This window comes from Anabas testudineus, chromosome 9 (genome assembly GCF_900324465.2).
Source record: "Anabas testudineus chromosome 9, fAnaTes1.2, whole genome shotgun sequence".
NCBI lineage: Eukaryota > Metazoa > Chordata > Actinopteri > Anabantiformes > Anabantidae > Anabas > Anabas testudineus.
Genome location: NC_046618.1, coordinates 22,148,206 through 22,169,812, shown reverse-complemented (window position 1 = coordinate 22,169,812; position 21,607 = coordinate 22,148,206). Strand labels below are relative to the sequence as shown.

Here is a 21,607-nt window from a genome sequence, read left to right as displayed (position 1 = left end):
TATTCAGGGACACCAGCCTGTACTAACACAAACTTGTTAACAAGCTTCAGCTGAAGCAGACAGGACTTTCAGAATAAATAATAATAATATTGTCCAATAGGATGAAAAGTCAGGGGCCTCATAGGGATAAAAAGTCTGGGGTCCATGGCCGTCCATCCAGTTGTTCTTGAAATATTTCACGATGTTCCCACTCTATTCAAAAACATATTTTCCGGGATATTTCCAGGTACATAGCAACATCAGCTGGTTTATCTGTAGGAGATTATGTTTTAGACCAACAAGTTGCTGAAGCCTCCTTTAAAATGAAAAGCACTGTACACATTTCTGCTTAGAGTAAAAAGTATTTATGATATTTACTGAAAGCATCATCACTTTACTGCTTGTTCCTAAAATACTACTGTAGTACTAGTACTTTTGACTGACACAGACATATTATTACAATAACTATGCCAAAAAATAAAAAAAGAGTGCAAACATGATGCTGAATTAAAGGATACAGTTCTCAACAGGTTGTGGCCCCAGCATCGCCGAGGCTGACTGAGACAGGCTGCAGCTGGGATTACAACTGGGACGGTGACTATGACCGTTCCCGTGCTTCAGTTGTTACGATGGTGACTGTGCACGTTAGCTCCTGCACTTGGCATCTGTAGTGTTTTTATTTTATGATTAAATTATACCATCTGCTGGAGGCCCTGGAGCTGAAAAAACAAAACAGGAGCCACTGGATACGCTGGTGTGAACTAATGTCCATCAACCCGCTGATCCGGTGAAATGTGAGGTCTCATTGATCCTTGTAGGAAAAAGCTCTCCTTGCTCTACCTTCTCTGCAGGGTAACACAACATGCTGGTTAAAATTAGGTTGAAAAAAGATTTCTTCAAATGTGCTACACCAAGCATTTTAACGTCGATAAATTACTACAAAGATGTTGAGTCATTAGTGGAATTACAACATTGATCTCCAGCCTCTGCTGAACTGTAGGCTGCACTTTACATAGTGCAATGCCAGGAAATAAGACTTCTAGAAAAATATTTGAGAAGAAAATAATTTTAACCATCTTTATTCTCTTCAGCAAAGCCAAAGATTGAATGCACAATTTCCAATGACAATGTTCATCTTATTATTTTAACATAGTCATTTAGACTCTAGCCTGGTGCCACATTCAAGCACAAACACGACAGTCTAATCGCACCAGTCAGTCCCTGGAACTACCTGCATCTTCTCAGGGAGCTAAAGTTGAACACATGACCTTGATCCCAGCTTCCCTGCAGACTTAGTGACAGTTTCCCTCCTCACCCGTTTCTCCGCCTCAGGGGCTTAGAGGCGCTTGCATAACAGTCGACCAGCGTGTTGCCACCACAGATAGAAAGGTATTTTATCATTAGCTGACATCCAGCCACAGCAGTAGGAATGAAGCAGGCAGTTCAGCTGGAAATAAGGAAAACTTACAGCAGATTTAAGTGTGAAAGTGTTTAAAGATATTTGGGACTTCAGAAGTGAAATCTTGTTGAAACGTCACTAAATAAAACTTTTTCTTCCATAGGACCAAATGAACAGGTGTTTTTTGCAGTTGGGCTTTCAAAACACGAATGGCTTACACTATGTTGTCTGACTTCCCATTGTGCTTTCTACATAGACAACATTTTATTTTCTTCACATAAAGTCAGGACAAAACAAACCCTGAATTTGGTGTAGTGGACAAAATTCATAACAGCGGTTAACTAGGGTTAATTTAACACTGCTGCATGTCCAAATTTACTTTAACACAAATGCAGAAGCTGTGCTGAGACAGAAATACAGCTGCAGTTCTCTTTGTCTGAGCATCACGTCTCATACTGTGCTGACTCGTTGCTTCTCGCTCTTCTCCTCTTTCTCTGGTTCAGATCCAAGCACTCCTCACTCTCCTTCCTGCAGTCTTTGGATCCATCATGCTCTCGCCCATCCTCCTCGGCATCACTACATCCCTGTTCCCCTAGCTTTTCTACACCCACTTCTGCCTCTCTAATCATCTCCCTTCCTCTCTCCTTTCATGCTGCTGCATATGCAAATATCCAAATACCCAAGAAAGATGAACTGCAGGGGGTTTCAGGTTGAACGACTACCAACGCCACAGTGCTTTTAGTGTAAGTGGCCACAATAAAATGCTCAAGACAAGCCCTGTCAGCCTGTCTCCCTCTCCTCTCTCCAGCCTTAGCACTTTGACAGCAATCTCTATAACCACAAAAGCAATTAGAGGCTGAATGTCTTGCTTAAGGGCAACTAAATGCTATTTACACAGCAAGTAAATGTGCATGTTCACCAAGCAACCTGCTGGTCACAGACTTGCTTTGATGATGAATGATTTGGGGGTGACCGCAACACTCACATCTTACTGTCAGTGTGAACTCCCAGTAAGTTTCAATGCAGTTTAAACTGCTGATGCAATATGTCCAAAACTGATATAGAAAACCTGAAATGTGTAGAGACAGAGTAATATGATCTGTAAAATATCTGATATAATGATGAATACAACAAACTATTTGAGCACTGAATAAACCAAAATACAATTTTATTTATTTATGTGTAAACTCAATAAGTTTGTTATGTAGCTTTATGACTTGAACACAGAGGGAAATGTACAGTTACAGTATTAAATACTATAATAACAGATGTATTCCATTTAACTGTGCTGGTAAGCTATTCAGAATAAACTCAATACATACAGTACCACAGAGGCAGAACCAGCATATCTTAAAATAATCATATTGAGCCGACATTTTCCCAATCAATAGATTTGTTTTTACTTGTTGTATTTGCTGAAGGACGTTAACGTCCCTCTCTACCTTCTTATTTCTGTCCTGATTTAGCTGCAGCAGCACCAGTCATCATGTAATTACAAAACTGTTGTTCAACTCCACACAACAGCACGGTGAAAACGTCCACGGTATATTGATAGTGTCCCCGCAGCTCTCCGTGCCTTTTCACATGCAGACAAATGATACAGAGCAAAATACAGGGCAGGCCGGGTAACATTCATCTGCTTCTGCAGTGAACACACACACAAGCACTCATCGCTCTCCCAAACAGTTGTCTGGGTGCCTTTAAATCAGCGAGGCATTGCAAGAGCCAAGAGCCATGAAAGGAACAGAACCACCATAACAAGCTACAGGCCAAAAGCTGTGTGTGTGTGTGTGTGTGTGTGAGTGGGAAATGTCTCAAAAGAGGCCGAAGCACATCCACCGTGCACACAGCTATTTAACTTTCAGAATCACAAATTATGGCCACGTCTCTACGTTCCCATTGAGCCAGGACTGGAATAAATAAGTAAAAGTAGAAACAGCACGAAGCAGAACAAGGCAAGAGGAAGCTGTGCACTTGGATTTTTACTGAAGTCAAAGTGGACAAGTATTAATATTAGTGAAAACTAACACTGAAAACTATGTGGTGTTTTAACATTAATTATGCAAATGTGCAGTAAAGGCTGCAAAGCCAATAGTAACTACAGCTGTTATATTGAGAATAAATGTTAAGATTTTACTATTTTTACGAGTCTAAATGATTAATCACTCGCCGGAAAATTTATTGTCAACAATTTTTACAATCAATTCATTGTTTTTAGTTATTCTTTGAAGAAAATGCCAAACACTTGTTGGTTTGTTCTTCTTAAATATAAATTAATCTTTTAAACCTTTCAATATTTCTATAATAATACTGCTGACCATTTTCATTATTTCTGGATGTTTTACAGACAAAACAACTGTCAGTTTCAATTCCAAACTGAAGTGTAGTGAGGTAGAAGTTTGAGGCAGCAGTAACTTCAATGGCTTCTTTGACTGACCGACCTGCAGATTTGGGAAAAGACTATTTGAATCCTTCACCGTCTTAAACAGACGTGTGTTTTTGATGAACAGTGTGGCTGGGATTAGGATTACTGTTCTGCAAAGTCACGAGTTTCTGTAGCGAAACATTAGGAGCAGATAAATTTGCAGGGATTTGTGCTCCTTCACAGCAAGTTAATGAGGAGGAGATTCTGTTTAAACACAGCAGCTGTTGGAGGCTCAGCTGATGAAGTGGAACTCAGTGCTATGTGCAAAACTATGAGCCAGAAACTTTCTGGGGTAGACTCACGTCCAGACAACAGACTTGAAACAGTGAAATTGATTATTGTAAAATGACATTAACATACTGTAACCTTTTTATGTTATCATGTGGCATGTTAGTTTGGGTTTGAATTACCCAAATAATGCAGAGTTCAGACAGAACCAAGGCCTTTAGGATGCTGACACACCCTGAAAACACTACTTAAGGAAATGATAACACACAATAAAACCTGCATGCTGGCCACACACAGTGCTTTTACAAATCTGAGACCCTGAGACGACGGATTTGATCCCAGCACACATCAAACACACACTGAGAAACTATGCACATCCGCCCTCCGCAGGCGTTCAGTTACATAACACAAAGAGACACATTCCAAGATTAGGAAAAGCAACTGAACAGTCGGAGGAGACATGACGCCTGACACACTGATTCAGTTGTGGTTGTGGAGAGCACAGGAATGTGGACTACTTCACTATGAATTATGTTCCTTTCTGTCAATCATCAGAACAACAACAACAACAACAACAACAACAACAATAATAATAATAATAATAATAATAATAATAATAATAATAATAATAATAATAATAATAATAATAATCCACTATTTAGAGAAACATCCCCTGTTCTTTCCGTCTTAATAGCTGCAGAGTGGAGGGCCTGCTTCGTGTAAAGGTTTTTAATGACAGCTGCTCGTACTTCTAGTATTACTACTGGTACAACTACTAATGCTGCTACAGCAAGAGCAAGCTATAACTTTTGCTAGTTGACTGCAACTGTTGCTGCAAATAACCACTAAAACCATCTGTAGTGAGATTTACCCATGGAGGCAGCTACAGTAGCTGCTCTGTCTGCATGCAGTGGCAGTCTGGAAAAGAGGAACTGGATTATACAGTGGAAGTATTCAGGGTGCCACAGTGCTGACAGGCTAATTCAGTCTGTAAACAAAACTAGTTTAGGAGAATAACTGTGTATTGAACTCCTCCTTATGATCCATACAGTTGTCATTATCCATGCTGAGTGAAACCTCCACCCTCGTCCTCTCCAGACATCCAACCACCTGTCCTCTGGATCTCATCCCCTTCACTCCTCTACAACCAACAGCATCCACACTAACCCCAGCACAGAACATCAATACATCCCTCACGACTGGCACCTTTCTCGCCATGATTAAGCAGGTTCAGGTTACCCAGCTGTTCAGGAGGCCCACCCTCAGCCGCTCCAATAAATAATTAAATTATTAAATGTATAAATTATTTATAATTATTTAGTTGTTCTGATGATCAGCCATGCTTTGCTGATGACATCTCCCCCATCCCTCAATCATGCAGGTTCACCCTCTACAATAACAGAACAATCTACTTTGTGCAGGTGCTGGTGCTCTTGAGTAAATGCTAATGTAAATAATTTACTGTAATTATGAATAGAATAGATTTTACTAAGACACTATTAATGTTCCTAAAGGACATATGGGGTACATGTCTGCAAATTATAGTGGTAATTATAGTGGTGGGGGTGCAAAACACAAGCAGCATAAATTCACCAGTATACAACAGGAAGTACAGCCTGTCTGCCTTCAAAATAAATGTCTGGGAGTGCGCACTAGTAAAACACCCAACATATTAACTAACTCATCGACTCTTCAAAGCTGCTTTCCAAATAAAGTCTCGGCTGGTTGACTGATTGAATGGAGACATTAGTCCTAAATGGGTTGAGCATTTTTTTAAATGCGCAATCACAGCACAAATCAACAGCGTTTGTCTCAATTGCTCCACCGAGCTTTTACTTTGTGTTTTCCCAGCGGTGGTTAAACTTCCTCGGTTGAATCTGTTGTTTCTGATAATATGGGATCGATACGGTGACAACATGGGGGCGCAGGCCGCTGGCGAGGCGTGGAGCCGGCTCGGCCTCTCCTGATCAAACGACGCCCTGTTGTAATCGTCTAATCGTGCGTTTTAATCCACAGCCTTTAAATAAAAAGCTTAACAATGAGGCACCAGTGGAGATCCGCTCGGCTGCCTTTGTGCCACTGCGTTAAAACGCAAAACGCCACAAACCCAGCGAGCATCACATGCCCCCCCCCCCCCCCCCCCCCAAAAAAAAACAGCATCTATGAATCCAACATAGAAAAACAGCAGCCTGCGTAAAGATGAGACGGTGGTTAAGAGGCTGAATTGCGTTTTTAAAGGCCGACGCTGGGTCCCTCCCGTTGTGCATCATTTCCAGCCTCCGACGCGCTGCTGCTGCTGCTGATCGGAGCCTTCTCTCCTTTCTCCTGCGCTGGTTCTCATCCAACTCCCAGATACCATCTACATTTTACACACTCACCTTGTCGCGGGTCTGTCTGCAGAGGCTCAATCTTCCATATAAAAAGACAAAAGCTGTATGGCTGCAGGTGGCCGAGCTGCTGGGCTGCTTGTCCTTGACGTGTGGGAATATTGTTTCCTCTGTGACGGACTGCAGCCAGGCAGACAGCAGCGGCGGTGCATCGCAGGATGGGTTGGGCTGGAGCACGTCAGCCTGAGGTCACAGCTTGGTCCCAGACTAGATTATCTAACTCAGGGTGGGACGAATCACACTCATGCATAACTCACACAACAATAATGTGGGTGTTATAAACCGTGCATCCTTGAATTGGTTCAAAGGTGCTGCAGGGACACAGATCTTAAATAAGGTGAAATGCCAGAGTCTTTAATCTACTGATATTAAAGATTTACGAATCCAATGTAGGCCCCTAGTTGGAACCAAATCAAGCATACTGTGGTTATACTATGAATCTTAACATAAGTTTTTTCTCATGAAGGCAAATTTCCCCTGAGTTCAGGATTTTAGGGCATCCACCCAGCTGAGAGTGTACTTACATCGGCTGCTGTTGTGAAGTTTTAGTATTGTCTTTTGGTCAAATGATGCAGAATTATCCTCTCCGGAAATGTCATACACCAACAAAATGTTAATTGAGCTGTTGTCGTATTATCACTGGTTAACACTAATCAATTCTAGATTTGAATGTCCTATTATCCTTTGAGCTCCATCAACTTCCCATTGATCATATGCATATGGTTGCATATTTGTCATTTTAAATTACACTGAATACATGCTAGATGTGCACTAGTTCAGACTGCTTAAAGGAATTCCAGTGATTTTACCAATAACTTTATCCGTCCCATTTAATGAACCTTTCTGTTTAACACTGATCATCAACAAAGCAATATATCCCACGTCACCAAATCACCACTCAAATGTTTCACAACAGTGAATCGTTTTACAATTGGTTCAGTTGGTTCAAAGCTTCACAAAGGCTCATTTGTGTCGTCACTACCCAAAGGTGGAAACAGCATCTTCATCTTCACCATCAGTTCCAGAATAACATCCTTCTTGTCGATCTGTTGTTTAACAGGGAACAGGAAAAAACCAGGAGATCATACAAAGGTATTTGGTTTAATTTGCTCAGGTGTCTGTATGTTTCTTTGATTGTTCACACATTTTATTTTGATCCATATCTATTTTAGCAAGGAATACTTTAATATGGCACAAATGTTATTAACAGTCTTGTCAATAAAGATTTGTTAAAAAGAAATCCTGACACAGCTCACACAGCATTTTGGTGCATTACTGCCATCAACTGGTATGGAGAGCAGACTGCAGGTTGTATATGGTCCATGTTTTAGCTTGAGAAGCGCTCCCTGCCTTTAGGTGGCGCTCTTCTCACTGGATCATTTCACCCTGTGCAACATGTGCCCACTACAAAGGATGCAGGTTTTCTCTAATGTTTTTTTTTTTTCCAGCCAGTATTATTGGGGCATATATAGCCCTTCCTTGCTGATAGATTGCACCACCTGACATGAAACTGTATTAATAGTGGAGTGTTTAATTTAGATTATTTAAATAATTTGTGATATAAATATAAAAATGTGTACTTGCCTGTGCTGTCACAGTTGATTGGTATTCAAAGCCTTGCAGCTAATCATGACACACAAATACTTATACAGCACTTTGAAGTATTGAGGAGCATAAACAGGTTTTCTCCAAACAAATGATAGTTTAACCCTCAATGATGTAAAATTGTTTGTTTGCAGTTTTTGGTTCAGGCTTCAGCTGAAGACCTAAGATTTAAGGTACAGACACATTCTATACAAGTAAATGATTGTAACCTGTCAGGCTCTGGAAATGGTTTTGTCCACTGCTCTTTGCCACTAGATGGCATCAAACCCTTGTTGTTACACCAAGCTTAACTTAGTACATGCTGTTGAACTGTTTTAACAATGGAGCACCATGCTTGAAATACATTTCATTGGTCTCATGGAAACACTTACAATAAAACAAATTAAGCAATTCATTTTCCAAAAGCTAAAAAAGCCAAACAGGAAACGTTTTCAAATAGAAGCTGAGTGTGTAACAGCCTGGAGCTGGTGGTGTATCAAGTGTAGCAGCCTCATTAATTTCACCTGTTTCCAATCAGTCAGTCAGTAAACAAGCAGTGACACTTTCCTGCTATTGCACCGGTGAGGCAAGAGAACAGAGCTGTGTTGAGCTGGGTCAGCTGACGACACACAGAGCGGTGGTTCAGTTTATATTATGTCAGTTTTGACTGAGGCCATGGGACTTCCTTTGTGGTATTCATAAAATGTTTATTCTGTGTTTTTAATTATTTACTATTTGTATAGTTTATACAGTTTTTGACATTACTCAGATTGTTTTCAAACCTTTATATTTCTAGTGGGATGTTGCTATGGCTGCTCTTTGTTGGAAAGCTTCAAGCAAGCATTACCTGTAAGATTAGAGTCTCTAACTATTAAATAACGTTTAGTGCAGATGTTATAAATCCAGATTTCAATGATGCACAGATCAAGAATTAAATGATTCACATCTTAATGTTATCATTTGTTTTCAGCTTCCTATCATGGCCTTTGGGGTGGATTTGAAAATCATGATGGCAGAAGAGCTCAACATGTTTCAAGTGACCGGTCCCAGCCTGAAGTGGAACTTCATCAGTTCAAGTCCCAATCTCTTTGGCCCCAGATCCAAGGCTACAAATCAAATCAAAATCCGCATCCCCAGGTGAAAGGCAGCCAGTCAAATTTCCAGGAACCTTGCGTTTACCCAAACCCTCAGGTGTTAAACAACCAGCTACAGCCCCAGCCACCTAGCTACTGGCTCTATCCTAGACTTCAGGTGCCTGGCCATGTGCCCCAGCCCCCCCAGGTTCCCAGCGACCCACTCCAGCAGCCTAAGCCCCAGACACCCAGCTACCCCCCCAAGCCTTGGCTGCATCTCTCGTTACAGCCACAATCACTCGGTCCTGAGACCCAGCCGTCCAGCAAATGGCCCCAAGCACCTGGTCCTGAGACCCAGCCGTCCAGCAAATGGCCCCAACCACCCCAAGCACCTGGTCCTGAGACCAAGCCGTCCCGCAAACGGCCCCAAGCGCCTGGTCCTCAGACCAAGCTTCCCAGCAAATGGCCCCAAGCACCCCAAGCACCTGGTCCTGAGACCCAGCCGTCCAGCAAACGGCCCCAAGCACCTGGTCCTGAGACCCAGCCGCCCAGCAAACGGCCCCAAGCACCTGGTCCTGAGACCCAGCCGCCCAGCAAACGGCCCCCACAGCCCCAAGCACCGGGTCCTGAGACCCAGCCGCCCAGTAAACGGCCCCAACCGCCCCAAGCACGTGTTCCCGAGACCCAGCCGCCCAGCAAACAGCCCCAAGCACCGGGTCCTGAGACCCAGCCGCCCAGCAAACGGCCCCAACCGCCCCAAGCACCTGGTCCCGAGACCCGGCCGCCCAGCAAACGGCCCCAACCGCCCCAAGCACCGGGTCCCGAGACCCGGCCGCCCAGCAAACGGCCCCAACAGCCACAAGCACCTGGTCCCGAGACCCAGCCGCCCAGCAAACGGCCCCAACAGCCCCAAGCACCTGGTCCCGAGACCCAGCCGCCCAGCAAACGGCCCCAACCGCCCCAAGCACCTGGTCCTGAGACCATGCCTGTTCCTCAGCCTCAGCTGCCCAGCATATTGCCCTATGCCTGGTACCAAAAACATAACCAACCTCAGCCCAGTGAACTTCTTAAGCCCCAGTCCTATCTCTGGCTCCAGCCACCCAGCAACCTGCCCCAGGCCCCCCAGCACCCCCCTGCCACCCAGCAGCTTGCCCCACCTAGTGACCCGCCTCAGGTGCCTCATTCTCAGCATCAGCTGCTGAGCAAATTGCCCTACCCATGGTACCAGCAACACCGACAGCCTCTACCACAACCTGGCCCACTCAGCAACCTGCCCCGGGCCACCCTGCAGCCTGCCCCACCTAGTAACCCGCCTCAGGTGCCTCATTATCAGCATCAACTGCTGCCCAAATTGCCCTACTCATGGTACCAGCAGCACCGCCAACCTTTACCCCAGCCTACCCCATCTAGCAACCTACCCCAGGCCCCCCAGCAGCCCCCTGCCACCCAGCAGCCTGCTCCACCTAGCAACATGCCTCAGGTGCCTCATTATCAGCATCAGCTGCTTCCCAAATTGCCCTACTCATGGTACCAGCAACACCGACAGCCTCTACCCCAACCTGGCCCACCCAGCAACCTGCCCCAAGCGACCCTGCACCCCCCTGCCACCCAGCAGCCTGCTCCACCTAGTGACCCGCCTCAGGTGCCTCATTCTCAGCATCAGCTGCTGCCCAAATTGCCCTATCCATGGTACCAGCAGCACCGCCAACCTTTACCCCAGCCTACCCCATCCAGCAACCTACCCCAGGCCCCCCAGCAGCCCCCTGCCACCCAGCAGCCTGCTCCACCTAGCAACCTGCCTCAGGTGCCTCATTATCAGCATCAGCTGCTGCCCAAATTGCCCTACCCATGGTACCAGCAACACCGACAGCCTCTACCCCAACCTGGCCCACCCAGCAACCTGCCCCAAGCGACCCTGCACCCCCCTGCCACCCAGCAGCCTGCTCCACCTAGTGACCCGCCTCAGGTGCCTCATTCTCAGCATCAGCTGCTGCCCAAATTGCCCTATCCATGGGACCAGCAACAACGACAGCCTCTATCCCAACCTGGCCCACTCAGCAACCTGCCCCAGGCCCCCCAGCAACCCCCTGTCACTAAGCCGCCTGCCCCACCTAGCATTGTGCCCCAAGCACCTGGTCCTCAGCACCAGCTGCTGAGCAAATTGCACTATCCATGGTACCAACAACACCATCAGCCTCAGCCTCAGTTGCCCAGTCTCAATCCCCAGCCCTCTCCTTGGTTCCAGCCACCCAGCAATATGCCCCAGGCACCCCAGCTGCTTCCTGCCACCCAGCAGCCTGCCCAGGCTCCTAGTCAGCACCAGCTGCTGAGCAAGTTGCCTTATCAATGGTACCAACACCACCAACAACCTCTACCCCAGTCTCCCAGTTACCTGTTCAAGCCCCAGCACTATTTCTGGTTCCAACCACCCAGCAACCAGCCCCAGACACCCCCTGCCAGTCACCAACCTGCCCTGCCTAGCAACCTGCTCCATCTGCCTCAGCTACTCTCTGCTATCCAGCTATTAGCCCAGCCCAATCTCATTCCCCAGGTGCCCAACAACCTGCCTCATCCCTGGTACCAGGTGACCAGTCCTCAGGCCCAGCCAACCCAAGCATCCAGCCACCCCCAGCTGTCCAGTTCTCTCCATCTCTGGCCCCAGCATCTGCCCCATTCGGCCAGCTACCAACCCCATCATCTGCCCAAGGGGTCCAGCAACTGGCCCTCTGTGCCCAACTGCAACCCCCCACTGCCCAGCTATGAGCTCAGCAGTACTACTGGCTTTCATCCGCCTTCTTGGCCAAATGGGGCATCCAACATGGATGATACACGAGGGTAAGTTGACATTCTAGTTGAGCTCTTTCTGTTGTGACATTCTGAGTGTTCTTGAAGCTTCTAATGTTTTTTTTTTTAGGTCCAGTTTGAACCAAGCCAATTTCAATTATGATATTAAACGTGCTACAGGCCAAACTAGGACATGAGATGCTCCAAGGCTTTATGGGTAAGAATTCTTTTAAGTAAGGGCCTGAATTGTGTCTGCAACTGTGTCTGCTTGTGACCCCTCAAACACTGTTAAATGTCACTAATTTCTCATTTCAGCCCCAAGCTTTCTTCAACTGATCAGTTAAACAAACGTGGAAAAATAAAATGCAGTTTGTCTACATGCAGAGTGTACCCCTTTTTGTTTTTGTTTTTGTTTTAGTTCAGTCACCTTGAACTAGGTTGCTGTGCGGCATGGAAACCAATAAGGTAAAGAGTTCTTTGTAGAATCGGGATTATGTTCTACAACATGGTGCCCTGGGGATTTTATGGGTAAGTGGTTTGAATTTGGGTTGTAAGCTTCTCTTGGTTAGTGGAAATGACCCAAACACAACACTGATGGGTTTGAAACACAATCTTTACATAGTTAAGTGTCTGAAAATCTGTTCAAAGGATGGAATGCCTTCTTCCAAAACTTCACCTAGTGTTTAAGTGTTTTACACTCAATGAAGCATGACCGTTGCTTTCTTCTCACGACTTACCCACACCTCGGTCCCAGGTTGACTCTTTGCTACCAGACCAAATCTCAACCTCTGTTTTCAGAGATCATGTCTTTCCCTCTAAACTCAACAACTACTTGAATAATTTCCCACTGGTGTTTTAATTTGCATTTGTATGAAGTGATCCAGTTTGGGTAGTGATGTCTGCAGTATGGTGTAGGCAGTGTAGTTTCTTTTGACATCACATCTTAAGACGCAGTTTTGCATTTTAAATTATGTTCAAATCAGTATCAGTAAAACATAATTTTTTAGTTCTAAAGTTCCCACCCTCACATGTTCTCAGCTACCACACTCCAGCATCAGATCCAGGTTCCACATTAATATTATGTATAATTTGTCTTTTAGTCCACATCTAATGTGGCTGTCAGCACTTATAAAAAAATCCATCTCTGAAATGGAAGTTGAGAATGATTTTGCACCCCGTAATACAAAAGATTAAGTGTAGTGTAGGAAGTTAGTTCTACTGGGGATAACTGCCTATGTTTCGCCTTTTCATTTAATTAACATTAAAGCCCACTGTCCACTGACTAATCTTGTCATTTCAGATCATATCTTAGAGGTTTTTCGACTGCAGGGCTTTGCTGAATTAAAACTTGCATTCAGTCATTAAATAAAATTAATTTATACTAGACTAGTCTAGAAGTGTAATTTACATCAAGAGGGATGTTTTCCAGGTAACTAACTCTACCAGTCCCTATTTTATTTGTGCATGTGGGTGTGGGTGATGCAAGACATGGTCCAAACTTAAAACAGCTTTTTGGTTGTTCCTAATCACAGTTTCTGTTCACGAGCAGTGTTGCGTTGTGACTAGGTTTTTATTATTTCTTCTGTGCCCCATCGATCACTATGTAGCCTATGTTCAGCTCCAGTGCTGCCTTTACAGACCCTTAAAAACGTTGCTTTTGATTTGAGTATTAACAATATAGAAATGGCATACTACTAAAATGGCATTTTGTGCATCCAAGCATCGCTACTAAATCAAACTTGATGCAATTTTTATGGTACTTCCGAGAATGCTTTTTCTCCTTGGTAGCTCCATCATAGATCCTTTGGTCTATGATAATGTACTTTCTAATAATGTTTTCTGTGGTTCTCGTCTTTGTATTATTACCTTAATAATTTTGTTGGGATTGTGTTCAGTTCTCACTGAACTGGATGTTAGTGCTCTCTCAACCCTCTACTTATAAAACCAAAAAACGAACCCCTGAACTGAACAAAAAACCAAAAGAAAAACAAAATTAACTTTTATTTTATTCTTAATGTAATAATTTTTTTGCAATCATTGTACAAATTATTACATGAAGCACATTAAATTACGTATAATTGCATGAATTGTGCTATAAATAAATTATAGGTTGATTTTGTTGGTTGATTGAAAATCACATCCTATTCAGTGATATGTCACATTATACTGACCTTTGTGGGTGCAAAATAATGTCAGGCCACCCGTCAGGGTTTTGGAGCAGCATACATCTTGCTTAGTTTTTTTTGTTTGTTTGTTTTATGTGGCACACCAACAAAGATATCAAAAATATAACCTATAATTTTAGGCATGTATTTAGCTGAAAAAGTTTTAATCAAGGTCTGGTTTTTATGTGGCAGGTGCTGAAGATCAGGGAAGTAAGTATTTCCAAAACCTCAGACACTTTTAACAGTCCAGATGGAAAAAAAATCTATTTGTTGAAATGCTTAAAAAGGAAAGAAAGATGTTTCATTGGATGGAATATCTTTCCAACTTGATGCACTTACAGTTAAAGAACCTCAGATATGCCAATAGGCTACAGGAGAGGCACAAACTGGGGCTGAGTTTATTTTAACATACGCCAGTGATCCTTATCTTGTTCATCCAAGAGGTTAAAAAAATAATTAACATGTTAGAAACAAAGAAACACACCTCTGCCATTTAAAACAGTACACCCCTCTGATATGTGAAAATCCCTACATTCAACTGAGTCCTTGAATGCAGCAAGAGCCTCCCCGTTCAACCGGATTTCAGCCGGTAGTTAGTCGGTGTCTGACAATCACAGTCATGCTTTAAACCCTCAGGACCTTCAGGGGTGCCCACCGGGCTCACAACTCTACGTTTTTTTTTTTATTCCAAGGTGCGATGAGGCGGAAAGTAAACGACCCCTAGGAGCAGCCTGCAGGAGTGCTGTGCAACAGGCAACTGGGCTGCAAACTCACTGAAGGCTCATCGGCTCTGCAGGAACTGTTGCACTAAGCCCCGCTGCGATGTCCCTGCTATGTGTCAGAGGTAAGGACTCGCTTCATAGCTGCATGCTGTCCTTTATTAAAGGGAAAATGATATTAATGCATGGTCGTTGAATTCAGATCAGTGGTGACAGCAAACCTGAGACCTCACTGAACGATAGCTAAAGTTAATCCTGAGCAAGATTACAGGGTTGTGTGCAAAGATCATATGAAAACCTCGACTTCTGAGAGACATATTATAGTTTTATCACAAGATCAAATAATACAGGAATAAAAGTTTAAGCAAGCCAAACACAAAGTGGGTCTAATGTAATATTACTGTACCCTCTGTTAATGGAGTCTGGGACATGCAGGTGATGAAGCTGCATTAAAGGAACAAACTTTTCAGCTGTTTCTCTTGAGATAGACGCATAAAATGTGATGTGGCCAGAAACCATTTCTCTAGCTTTTGGGTTTATGATGAAATCTCAGGTGGATTTTAGACTGTGTGTAAAATCCAGTCGAAATGCTTTGACTCCAGGAAAATTAGTGCAGAACAAAAACAAACCAGACTAGGAATAAAAAAAAAAAAAAGCAAGTAAACCAGAGCCAGACCATGAAATCTGCCACACTGATGTGGTATATCATAATATTAGCAGTCACTGGAAACATAAGATGTTGTAGATAGAGCCTACGTTGCCTTTAAAACTGTAAAATAACTCAGTATTTCTGTAGCTAGATTTAAGGGATCCATGTCAATATGGACACGAGCTGATGATCACAGTTCTCTAGTATCAATCACACTCTGTATCATAATACTGAGACACACCTGAAGACTTTGTCTGGACCAGTAGAGTCACATTGTTCATTAATTAGCTTCTTTTTCTGACTAATAATAGTTTCCTGCTTATTACTTTCATAAAATATAAATATTAACATTTATAAAAATCAGACCACTGCACTTGCTGGATTGTAAATAGGTGATAGTGATAGACACTGTAACTGGATGAGATATTGCTTTTTCTTGTAACAAGTACTGCTGAAGTACCCTTAAGCAAGTCACTTAATCTGCAGCTGTTCATGTGAAGCAAACAGCAGGAGACTGTGTAGTTTGCAGGTGTGTAAGTGGAAGAATAAGAGACATGTTGTTGCTGTAAAAGAGCATGTGCATTCAGACAGATAAAGTTAATTAAATGTAGAAAAATAACAGATGCACCCCACTCTGCCACCAGTTTATTTACCATTTTGGCTCCTTTCCAGATTACAAATTGCTCTTCTTTCACAGACACGCTGATTGATTTTCACACCATCAAACTCTTGTCTGCCTATCTCCAACTCTCAGCCTCTGGCATATTGTTTCTTACTGACCGTTTCTCATCTTGGGTGCTAGTGCTGCCTGAAGCTGGAAGGCCACCACCACAAAACCCCTCTATTAAAAGATGATGAGATGGGGGTGAGGTTTGAGAGATGGAGGGTTGGGAAGCACAGCTGGGTTGCAGCGCGCACAGCGAACTGGAATTATAAAAAAGGCCGTCATTTCTTATTCTTTGTTTCATAGCTTGCGCAGAGATTGATGGAAAGTGTGGATCCTGTTCATCTGTATCAGTAAAACCACTTGTGAATCTTCTACACACCTGAGCATTTTAGAGCAGAAACCTCTGGAGTTTCGCTGCATTTATTTATTTAAATCACAGATCATGAAACAATGTGACATAATATCTATATGGACACATTTTGTAATGTAATGTAAATCAAATCAGATTTTTGTCTTTGTCATTCAGATCAGATTTTCTTTTCTTTTAAAAGAAACATGGAGGGCCGTGTCTACACCAGAACCAGTGTGTCACACAACTGATATGCTTCCTTATTAATCAATCTAGCTGTTTCCAGCTTGAGTGTCACATTATTAATGTGCCTCAAAGTGTTGTCTTCAAGTCTTCTTTTCTGTCTACACTTATAAAACACTCAACAGAAAGAACCAAACCAAAAATGTTTCTACAGATACAGAAGTACAGTTTACCAAGTAAACACAGCTCAACATACAATGCTACTCCTGTGGCTGTACTCAAAGTGCTGAGGTTACAATATGTAACCAACATCGCATGCTTTGTAACCATATTTTCAATTAAGGAGCAGATAAAACAGAAAGATATTTATGCTATTGTTGTTTTCTCTGGTTGGTCTTATCCAATGTGTTCCTGTTAGAAATGGACCAATGGCAATTTCCTCGGCTGATTCCAATTTAAATTATTTTAATAGTCTGACCTGCCAATTGGAATTTTCTATCTTTTTAAGACCTATAACTGGCAACATGCACAGACGTTTTTATAACTTTACCTCAAAGAATAATTAATTTGTAGTAAATCACTCACTCAATTTTAAACAAATTAAAGTTCTCCAAACAAACAAGTAGTAAGTATTTGTACTTTTCCTTATTGTTGATCTCAGACTGAGTCTGGTGATAATGGTCATGGCTGATCAAGCTGATCAACTGTAAACTGTCCCAATCTGATCTCTAGCTGATTGATCTGTGCATGTCTTGTTCCTGAAGACTTCTTTCTGTACTCTTCATAAACAAAGTGCCTCCAGTGGACGATTGAATGCACAATGACTGACATGCCTGAATTTGAGTCTTGTGTGAGACTCGCATAAGACTACGCTTCTATATAGACATCGCATTAGTGTTCAGGACTTCTCACAAAACTTTAGCACATCTTTCAGACTTTTAATGATGATCACCTTAAAGTGACTGTAATTAATATATTTATACTGTTGCTGATAGTTAAAAACACTGGATGTGGGATAAAAGTTGCTCATACCGATGAACCTACACAGAATTACTCCTTCTCTGCCTGACTGCGTGGTTCCCATTTACTTTAATTGTGTAGTTTTTGGCTATGTGCTTTCACCATCAAACAGCAGACAGAAAGAGTTACTGCAGAGTAGCTGCTGAACATAGTGCAGCATTTAGCAGCTAGAAGCACATATTTCCCAAAGGAGCTGGGTAGAGACCAGAAACAGGGCTACAGAGTAGTGACTAGGGAACTTGCATTGGGAAGGTGGCCACACACATTACTCTAAGTGAATGATATTGTTGCTCTTTAAAAGTTGAATATGTGAAGATTAACTTAAAATGTGGCCATAAGTCATTCTCCAGTCAGGGGAATAAGACTGCTGAAAGGAACTCAGACTTTCTGTACAACAGAGAGAAATGCAGACAAACTAAAGGAGTGGCATCCCTGTTTCTTGAGAGCCATCATACATTTCTGAGTCCATTATCCTTGTTCCTTGTTGCGTCGAGGGCCCTCATAGTCAGCATGGTGGCTGGCAGTTCGCTGAAGACAGTGAGTGCCTGTAGGATGAAAAGCCGAGGATGGGAGGACACCATCTCTGACAGCTCAGTCGGTACCCACGCTCAGCTATTTTCGGATGGCAATTAGCAGTGGAATAAATGCATGCAGTAATGGTATTGCATCATTTGCGGAGTTTTGAGTCAGACGGTTATGATGAATTTGCAATATAAGAAATTATACCGCAATTATGAGAGATAAATATATGCAGGTGGGCTGCTGTTCATGTCCAGGCAGCAGCACAGGGAATCAGTATCTCCTTCATTTGTGCAGTTCAACATTAAAGTTGGAGCTTGTGTCATTTTTATTTTGTAATGCAAGATAAAGGCCCGATGTGAATTTGTAAAGGTAATAACTAAAACCAGTTTGTAGGCCTCCAGACACCATAGGTAAGGACAGTAGGAGAGGACTGCCCAGGTCAGTAAACACACCGGCACACTGTGCTGGAATGACAGGGACACAAGTAAAGCTTCAGCGGCCCGTCTGTGAAGAGGGGGGTGGGGATGGAGGGGGAGTAATCCCCTGGCCATCTGCTGCTTTTGCTGTTCTGTCTGTGTGTTTATGGTTGTGTGTGTGTGTGTGTGTGTGTGTGTGGTGTGTGTGTGTTAGCCTGTACTCACGTGGGACAGAGACCTCACTAACTTCTTCTCATTCCCTCTCTTTCATTATAATGCTGTTTCTGGTATCGAACCTGCTCGCCTCTGACAGCTGCTCCTCACTCTAAACCTTTCGCGGCTGGCCACTTGTCTCAGTTCAGACTTTTGCTGAGGTGAAATCAAAGCAGTTTGTCCAGACAGAAATATCTCAACAACTGTTTGATGGATTATGAAACTTTGTATAGAAATTTGTGGTCCCCTGAGGATGAATCCATCTGACTTTGTTGATCTTGTCTTGATGTTTTTTCCTCCAGTCTCATAATGAGATTGGCAAAGTGTGTGTGTAAATGTTGCAAAGCATGTGAGCACATCTTAAATGCTACTGTTGAAGGTTTCTGCAGACTAAAGGAGCAGTGATACCTGCTTATGTGTTTGTGGTATCATCAGCAAAGCTCTCTCTCTCTGGACACCTCCCCATATCACTCCTGGAGTTCTTGAGGTGCTTCTAATTGGCTCATTATCGTGGTGAAGCAGGGACACAGCAGGGAGAGTAACCTCTGATTATTAATTTCTGATTATGCAGGGTAATGTGAAGTATACATGCTACTGTATATCATTACACAGAGACACTGAGGAGAGAGAGAGAAATTAAATATAAGGACCCCACTGCAAAATAAAACAGATATGGTATAACAAAAGCTAAACACTTTGTGTTTTAGATAAAACAGAACTATTCACAAATTAAGATATTTGACAAACAGAAAAGGACATAAAATAAAATATACTGTATACAGTTTCCATTTACATGAGGCAAACATTTAATCATGCAAATGTACTAAATGTAAATTAGGTTAAATGAGTTTTATATATAATAATTAAATAATAATAATAAATAATAATTTCTAATGTTTTAACTAATGATGAAGATAATCTGTAGCAATTACTTGCAGTGCTGTATATGTTTGATGTTTACTTGCTTAGGTTTATAGAGTTGCGAGAGTTCACAGAAAGAAAATTAGAGTTCTTTTCAATGTGAAATTAAAATGGTGAGACTGCCCAGATTCGGACAACAATATTCATATCTAACAGTGCGAAAAAGATTATAAAAACAATATACTGTATTTGTTTGTTTAAACTCACACATGCAATGCAAATTGTAACCAAGCTACTTTATGTACTGAATGGGGCTTTTAACATTTGGCAAAAGCTTTTTATCCAGTGTAACTTAAAAGCAGAAGAAAGCTCTCTGATGTTCAAAGTACAGTGTGTGACACAGTTTATGAATTAATTCAAATATACAGTTTACGTTTCTGGAAACCACAGCATACAGTATGTGGGGCAACTCTTCTGATCAGTTCACTAATCAAATATGTTTTTGGCCCGGTTAGCTAGTGCATTAGTGTTATGCTGGGTTTTTTGTATGGTTTATTTTTTATGAACGCAACGGTTTCTCAAACAGGTATTTAAGCATTTGGATAAATTCAAATTGCTGCTATAGAATCGAGAGAGCACAGAGGCATAGAGGAATGTGTAGAAGGAGCCACACCTGAGCCAGTGTTTGATGAGCAGCACAGAAACACATGGACTGTACATCCACGGAGCAGCGGTTATTAGGTTGGCTCGGCGAGGTCTGCAGGGGCTGTCGTTTAATGGAAGTGAGAGGGTGTTAATGACATGGTCACCAGGTTGCCAGCTTCCACACACTCAAACCCACCGTGAGGCAAAGGACTAGAACTAAAAATAGATCCACCGTCTGGCCTGTTGTAATGACACTGCTGTAGTCCACGCCTGTCTGCCTGCTGAGTGTTTCAGGTCTGCTGCTCCTGTTCACCTGAGAGAAATGAATGATTGAAGAACACTGGTGCCTGATAAGTAATGTTTAATACCTGCAGATTAATTCTTGTCTTTACATGCACGTGTACAGGTAGATCAAGAGTACAACGTCAGCTACGCAAAGACCTGATCATTGATCCAAATTATTCAGTTCAGTTGGTTGATGGGTTGAATGTAATAAAACCCCACACAGGGTCAGGGTCTTACTCTATGTGGCCTGGTTTCACTGAAGTAGACTCCTGCAGAACAAATCTGTGTGTCGCATCTCTGAGTGGAGCAGAGACTCAAAAACGTCTAATTAATGTCTGACAGTTATCTGAGGTTTGTTTCCACCCCTCAGCTTCAAAGCCAGACTGTCACATGTCACTTCAAAGAGATCAAACCAGAGCCACCAGAGAAGCCACTGACTGTCCGCAGTCAGAGGTTCAGTCTAATGAAGAGAACGGTGTCGTCAGTGTACAGTGGAAATGACATAGAATTATTTTGGCTTTGTAATACTGTCAGCTGCCATTATTTCTTCAAAGTCAGGCTGAAATGACTGTCTGTAGTGATGTTTGTGAGCTTTTGAAGAATCTGGACGTTGGTCCATACCACTTGAATTCACTATAGATTGTTTGTTTGAATTTTTTAAACTCGTTGCATCAAAAACAACACATCCTCCAACCTTAATGCACGAAAAGAGAAAGTAATGTCACTGTAAATTGGTCAGAAAGGCACAACTTTCAACAAACACATAATGTACAGAAATTGCACTCCTGTTAGCAGCGAGCACCCAAATTGTGGCTGCCATCTTTTACAGTGTCACCAAAATTGCCCTAAACAGTCAAAAATGCTGCACAACAATTGTGCAAGCAAAGTGGTTTGATTTGGATAAGACACAGTGACACCTGCTTTATGTTCAGTTACTAAATTAACAGGGTTAGAGTTAATAAAACTTTATGTTTGTCTGAAAATAATGACTGCTTCCTTAGCAGCACAGCCTCATGAAATGCATCACATGACTAAACTGTGCTTTTACTGATTT

General features: G+C 42.7%; 3 protein-coding genes across 3 annotated transcripts in view; 2 read left to right on the top strand and 1 right to left on the bottom strand.

Moving 5' to 3' along the window:
- rusc2 (RUN and SH3 domain containing 2) overlaps positions 1–6,546 on the bottom strand; it is a 28,644-nt gene extending 22,098 nt beyond the window's left edge. Inside the window, 1 exon segment of the mRNA XM_026343420.2 lies at positions 6,410–6,546. The gene's annotated coding sequence lies outside the window, so the exon portion shown is untranslated.
- Positions 6,547–8,569: 2,023 nt separating this feature from the next.
- Positions 8,570–12,228, top strand: LOC113150493 (extensin-like). The gene is made up of 5 exons (XM_026343049.1): positions 8,570–8,694; positions 8,799–8,851; positions 8,973–11,910; positions 11,990–12,076; positions 12,175–12,228. Exons 1-4 carry the CDS (start codon positions 8,657–8,659, stop codon positions 12,054–12,056), a joined length of 3,096 nt encoding a protein of 1,031 aa, XP_026198834.1. The 5' UTR covers positions 8,570–8,656; the 3' UTR covers positions 12,057–12,076; positions 12,175–12,228.
- Positions 12,229–14,639: 2,411 nt separating this feature from the next.
- LOC113151381 (protein unc-13 homolog B-like) overlaps positions 14,640–21,607 on the top strand; it is a 127,471-nt gene continuing 120,503 nt past the window's right edge. Inside the window, exon 1 of the mRNA XM_026344353.1 lies at positions 14,640–14,868. Within this exon, the coding sequence (XP_026200138.1) occupies positions 14,847–14,868 (22 nt within the window). The 5' untranslated portion in view covers positions 14,640–14,846. The remainder of the gene's footprint in view (positions 14,869–21,607) is intronic.